Source organism: Hetaerina americana, unplaced genomic scaffold, assembly GCF_022747635.1.
Source record: "Hetaerina americana unplaced genomic scaffold, ioHetAmer1.1.p SCAF_9, whole genome shotgun sequence".
Classification (NCBI taxonomy): domain Eukaryota; kingdom Metazoa; phylum Arthropoda; class Insecta; order Odonata; family Calopterygidae; genus Hetaerina; species Hetaerina americana.
Genome location: NW_027287538.1, coordinates 34699977 through 34707061, shown reverse-complemented (window position 1 = coordinate 34707061; position 7085 = coordinate 34699977). Strand labels below are relative to the sequence as shown.

At 36.1% G+C, this 7085-nt stretch overlaps 1 protein-coding gene across 1 annotated transcript in view; it reads right to left on the bottom strand.

Annotated features, from left to right (window-relative positions):
• Positions 1–2031: 2031 nt before the first annotated feature.
• Positions 2032–7085, bottom strand: part of mEFG1 (mitochondrial translation elongation factor G 1) — a 33840-nt gene continuing 28786 nt past the window's right edge. The window contains exons 14-15 of the mRNA XM_071597558.1: positions 5186–5346; positions 2032–3380 (exon numbers count right to left, since the gene is read on the bottom strand). Of these exons, the coding sequence (XP_071453659.1) occupies positions 3195–3380; positions 5186–5346 (347 nt within the window). The 3' untranslated portion in view covers positions 2032–3194. The remainder of the gene's footprint in view (positions 3381–5185; positions 5347–7085) is intronic.

The following is a 7085-nucleotide window of genomic DNA, read 5'->3' as shown; positions in this document are numbered from 1 at the left end:
CTAGCCCTAAAGTCACAGGTAGGGAATGTGACACAGGGTCACACCCTCAGAGAGACGAGGGATGGAAGGAGAAGCTTGAGGACAACAAAGCAGGGTTGGCAATATTGTAATGAGCAATACATTCATTAAATAGCAGTCCAGTGCAGTCAGGCAGGAAGGGATTCGACAACAAAGCCCACAAAATTAGTGAAAGCGCATGCATTTGAATAAAACCAATGACTCCCAAGATGCTGTGAGTGGCAATTAGAATTTTTGCTATCTTTAACCCTACAGTTGCTATCCTGCATTGTCCATGGAAGAATCACTTGCTCTTCAAAGCCCAAGCTATGACTTTATCTTCGCAGTAACTCAAGTAGCAATATTTTATATTTCACACCATTGTTCTCATATGGTGAATGTTGATTTTAAGAGATTCTGTAGAGTGCACAAGAATAAAAATGATACCCGATCTGTGAACTTAAGTTTTGAAATCACTATAAACACCAGAAATGTTGATAAACTTGGCGATGGGATGTTGAAGATTGTGATAGAGAGAACATAGGGCAAATGAGGAAGGCGTAGGAATATGATAGGAATTTTGAAAGGAATTATGAGAGGTAAAATGTATGTGGATTGAAGAGGAACTTACTGTGGTGCCTGATTTCAGGTTTTCTTTAGGAGAGGCAAGTAAATGAATTTTTGTACAAATGTTTTGGCTGTATCCATCCACAATCTTCACTAACCAGTGGTTGCATTGTGATTTATGTATTATTTACTCGCAAACAGAATATAGTTGGTGGCCCATCCATATTTTAGTTAGTGTATGCACCCTCTGGTTGTTTGAAACTATTCTTACATTAATACATTAATTTAAAAATGAATAAAAGAGCAGCCTTGATTATTTCTCAAAATCATAACTTAGATGTACAGGTTACATAAGTGCCATTTTTTGACATCAACAAATTATGTACAATGACTTCTTAAATAAATTGAAAACCAAATTTCAAAAAATGAAATTCAGCGACAAACATTTGATTTCACTTATTAAAATGAACAGAACAACTCTCCCAGTTTTTAGGCATAATAGTGATTAAAACCAATGGTCTAAAATGATTCGACTCTTAGAAAAATTATAACTGCTTGCAATTTCATCTAAGTTGTCTCACACAATTTCCATCAACTAAAATAGGAGCTTTCACTTTTTGTATTGACGGACCAACTAACCAGACTTCTCAATGAACAGTCCAATAACACCGAATTTATGCACATCCAACACTCTGCCATTATGGATTTCTTCACGCTAATGATCAGAAATGACATGATCAACGAAATCATATTGAGAAAGGAAAGCAAATAAAAAAATCTTTCATCACAAAATGAGGCTAAAAAGAAATTAGAAAATAATTTTCCACACAAGGGTCAGATAGGAAGGAATTTTCACATTCAGGCAGCAGGACAATGGCCAGAGGAGCATATTATCTCAGTTGCTGAGGCCTGAAAATTAAATTGTGACGACATGATCACAATTAATCAACGGGAGCATGAGTTCACCTTTTCGTGGCCATCTCCTAAAGAATAACCAACATACAGATTTCTATTCCAAGAAGATCTGCCAAGAAAAGAAAGGGACATGGTTAGAAATTTTAAAACTGATAGCCATCCTATCCTGTGTAGAAAGAAATGAAAACATCAATAGTGACCATTTGTTCCCCTTCGAGTATTCTACCCAAAAGAGTGACCAACCCTTGATTCCTCTGTCCATCCAGCAGGCCCACTCTTCCATCCCTCCCTTTCTCCAGCTGATCTTCCTTCCTACATCCTCATGAAAATGTATGAAAACTATGAATTTCCAAGCTGGTAAATTATACCTGAAGATGCAGAATTGTGGTGAAACAAGCAAATAAAGTAATTCTTTACAGATCATCATTCCAAGCTCTTGCATTACTTTCTGCTTTTTTTTAAATGATTAAAATTCACCTTTTCCATCAGGATAGGTGTTCAGCCAGTTTAGTTCTTGATATTTTTTTCATATGATGTAATAACGGCTCTTAATAACCAAGCAAAAAAAATCAAAACATTTATTAACACAAATTTACATTAACAATTAAATATGTCAACATGAGTACCATTACTTTGGTAATACGCTCACTAGACACCGTTTCTTATGTGCATCATTCTAAAATAACTAAATTTAGTAGCTAGGTTCCAGATATTCAACGTTGTGTAAACCAACTCCAATGGTTCACACACATAGTACTTTCAGATCTTCATATTTGAGTCACTCAAAAAAATAGAGCTGGAAAATTGTGGGATTGACAGGGAAAGGGAGATAATCTATTCACTTTGGGTGGAAAATGCCCTGGTAATACAACTGGGGACATATTTCACCATTAAGTACACAAATGGAGAGCAAGAAGGCTATACTGGAAGAATCAGGTCAACATTTGATTGTTGTTATTGATGATAGATTGGTACCTTCAAGCTTAATTAACACAGCATGAATATAGGTAAAATTGGTAACCAGTGTTTGAAAGAAGTTTCACCAAAGGTTCAATAAAATAAATGTCCCCAGTTCGGTCAACTCCAAATTTTCATTTACAAGTCCTTACTATTCACATGAATGGTTATCAATGTGCATCCCACCTAAGATCTGAGGATAAATTACCACAATGCCTCAGTGTACACAGCAAAGTTCATAATTGCTCACTTTTATATCAAAATGGCATTATTTAGAGTTTTAATTGCATAATAGAACCAGCTCAATTTTTAAATAATTAACAACTGGGATTTTTGTAACACTGTAAACATTACCATACAAAGAAACAAATTTTTAGTGTAGCAAACTCTGAAAGAGACTTGGTTCAGGAATCATGCCAGATAGAGAAACTAAAAGTAGCAACATAAAGTAGTACCAACTGTTGAAAAGAAGCAGCTCTACCTTGTATCAAATATTAATTGATAACTCTTCATTATATGATGATCACCTGGTGACTTTCCCATGAGTCTGTTCAAATATGGATCTGGTCAAATTGCATCCTATTAAATCGGACCCGCCGATAAGTTTTCTTTTTTTAAATATAAAACACACTCCTGCTGAAGTTTCACACATTTCTCCTTTTTTTCATTCAATCAAACATCACAACTTTAATTTTCAACAGCCTGTCCCCACATATACATCAGATTCCTATAACAGATTCACTAAAAATTGATTCACATCAATTCTTCTTCCTTTTCTGTTGACTTGGACCTAAACCTAAGCTCTCTTGATAATCTTGCATCAGCCTTTCTTGGACTTCTGGTAGAGCTGGGGCATATCTGCAGTATTCCATGCTGAACTCACCTTTGCCCTGTGTTCCAGAACGAAGTTCTGATGCATAACCAAACATGTCATTCAGGGGAACCTATAGGATCAGAAGTGAGTAAAACAAAATCAGTGATTTAATATAACCAAAGAGGAATATGCAATTAATACATCTGCATAACTAGTATTGTTTTTTAGATGACGTTCAGAAATAGTGAATGCCCTTAATCCATAACATGAAGTTATGGATATGAAGTAAAAGAAATGATGAACATTATCTGTTATTTTCTGGTAATCAACTGGAGTTTAACTAACTATTTCCAAATTTTTTGTCCATACATCACTTACTAACTAACAGCCATAGAATTTCATCTGAAGTTGCTCACTCATGCCCGCACATACATTGAGCTAGCCTGGTGGTTAGTGCACTGGCTTCTTACCCCAAGGCCCTCGGTTCAAATCCCAGTGGTGGCAGGATTTTTTAGTGTTGCCCTGATCCCTACTTGTGGAGCTAAATGAGGAGTATTCAAGAGGAGCACACCAACGATCAGATGGGTCCTTAAATTGTATACCCCCAAATAACCATTACTATTAAGGATAAGGTGGGATTACAATTAGTACCCTCAACGTGTATGTAAAATATGATGACCCATGAAATGAAAAATCAAAGAGAAGAGTTAATGGAAAATAATATTAACAAAATAGTATACAGAATCCTGCCCAATTTCAAAATATTGTAAAGAGTGAAGAGAGAAACTTGAATACTTGATCAAATTTTAATTATGCTTTAGTTTCCCCAGTAGTTCCTGGCAAAGAAATCAGTAGTAACTTAGGAGCCGAATATGCAATTGATTTGGACGGTTATAATCGATTATCACAAAAAAACTGAGGCAGACGCCACCAATGTTGATAGAGAGAGAAGCCTATTTTATAGGTTCTCATGGAAGTGAACCAGCCCTGATCAAACTTTAGAGTGAATATGCATCACAAAATTGAGGAATACATAAAATATTCTCAAATTCTGAGAACATACTCATCCTAAGGTCTTTTCCTATAAAATTCCTACTACAATAAAATTGTTGACAATTAGGTTTCTGAACACACACTCCACAAGTCTAGCTGCTAGATTAAATGGGACTGAGAGGAACACTGGAAAAGAACAGGAATAATACACAACATTACATCCATCAAATTGTTTGGGTGACAATTAGCCCAATCTTCCAAGTGTCTAATTTCATACTCATACAGGCAAAGTCTTCCAATTATATCTCCAAAGTCCAGCTTTGTCAAATATGAAAAATATCAAACTCCTTAAAAAATTTTATCACTGAAGCAAGAAACTTTTTAGTCTTAACCCATAACCCCATTCCTTCTATTCATTTACACTGTGTATTACAGGCTGATCATATTTCAAAACTTAAAAGCTTCTTGACTGTGGCTGAAGACAAATGCTACCTAAATATATAATAGCAATACCAAATATGGCAAGAAAAAATATAAACTGCCACTTCTACAAAGCTATATTTTCCCAAAAAAATAACCTAATAGTTACGGAGAATAAGGAGAATTTTAAGTAAGATATTAAAAAAAGAATTTTAACAACTAATCAGGAAAAAGAGACTTAAAGATAAGTAACATGCTCCAAGACTTGATTACGTACTTGTGGAGAGGCATTCTTGCACTCCGTAAATTCTAAACTGGACTGGTAATCACCACATACCCTTATAATTGATAATTTGTGAAAACACCAAATTCAATTATTTATGAAACAATCTAGATCTTATTCCGACAAATTCAGTTGAAACAACAAAAACATTGATATAACACCTGGCGTCAATGGGCACATAGGGCCTTTATTTAGCACTTAATTAAATTGGTACCACTTAGTGGATTGTAAGTACACACCTCTGCCTGCAGAATGAACCACCCTTCATTATTATCGGTGCCTGTGATGACAGCATGCCTCTTGCTAAGTTGACCCATTACAGCTCCCTGGAACTCATCTGGTGCTGTAACTTCCACAGACATTATTGGCTCCAGAATATGCCAACTGCCTTTCTCAAAAACTGCAACAGAGAAAGATCATGGCACCAGAAAGCTTATAACAAGATACACAATTGATGAGTATGTGGTTAGAAATTAGTATAGACCTTAGTTAAGACCAATTATAACATGTCAGCTTGAAGCAATCGGCTTCAATTGAGCTAGATGCAGATATGGAGGAAACATCAATAATGTATTTTGAATGCTGCAATTATAAAATATTAATATTTAATTTTGCAGGCCCTGGAGGCGGTGGGGTAATGTCCTCGTCTGCCAACCCAAGGGTCACAGGTTCGATACCTGCCTGGGTGGATTTTCCTCCACCTAGGGCTTGGATGTGCATAATCATGTCCATTGTTATGACTATTAATACGAGGATTGCTATTTATATTTTCAGCCTAATAATGAAGAGAAAGTAATTTATTGTTGAAAATGGCTCTACTGTTTTTCGAAGTATTCCCCATGATAATCTATACCCTTTTGCATGTCGAACCAATTTTCATAACACTTTTTCCACTCCTATTGAGGAACCTCCTCCAAAACATGATTTTTGAATGCACCAACGGCTTCTTCAGGTGCTGAAAAATGTTGGCCATGAAATTTTTTCTGGATAAACAGGAATAAAAATAAGTCATTTGGTGCTAAATCAGGGCTGTGCGGAGGATGAACCATCAATTCGATGTTTTGGCAAGTCAAATAGGTAGTTGTTTCATCCGATCTATGAGAGCTTCTGTTGTCATGGTGAAGAAAGATTCTTTTTCCGTGTTTAACCAAGCACTTCTGGCAAACAAATGCTCTTGCACCATTCCGAATTCATGGTTCTATGTTGCTCTAACGGTACAGTTGCCACATGTCCAGGTATACTGAAGAAACAGGCAATCATTTGCTTCGATGTGCTTTGTGCACAAGTCACTTTTGTCCGATTTTGCTCATCTTGGAAGACCCATACAGAGGATTGCTGTTTCGTTTCAAGCTCATATGCATAAATCCAAGATTCATCACCTGTGCAGGTGTTACACACAGCTTTTGAAGCACTGCGATTGTATTTCTTGAGCATTTTTTTGCACTAATGGACACGAGCCTCTTTTTGGACTTTTGTCCAATTATGCAGGATCCAACGCAGACAAATTTTTTCCCCAGCTAAATGTTATATCTTACTGATATTCATCATACCAATACCTCAATCTCACGCTCAAAGTCACATGACGATATTCCTTCACTAGTTCTTGCACAGCACCAATGTTTTCTGGCAAAAAAACTGATTTTGGAAGACCTTCACGACATTCATCGCTGAACAAACGGCGGCCATGATGGAATTCATTATACCAGCATTTCACAGTGGCAAAGGATGAGGCTTTATTACCAAAAGTGGAAGTAAGTTGATCGATGCACTCCTGATTTGATAATCCATGTCAAAAGGCATAAAAAATAATCGCACAAAAGTGTTCACGAGTTAATTTTTTCACCGAGACAAAATTTTCGAATGACAGTAAACAACACAAGTTATGATCAAACGACAAAATGTCCTGAAGAAAGTTAAGAGCTAAAAGGGTCAAACTTTCAGATGGAAATATCAGATGGCGCCTATAGTACTTAATCACGTAAAAGACCATTTTTGGGTTCAGGCTAAATAATAATGCCGCTACAGAGTTAAAAAAAAATGTATTAACACAGCTAAGTGAGAAAAAATATGGAAATCAATTTGCGAGATAGTATATTTCCCTCAGATTATCATGGGCACCATGTATATACAAAATAGACT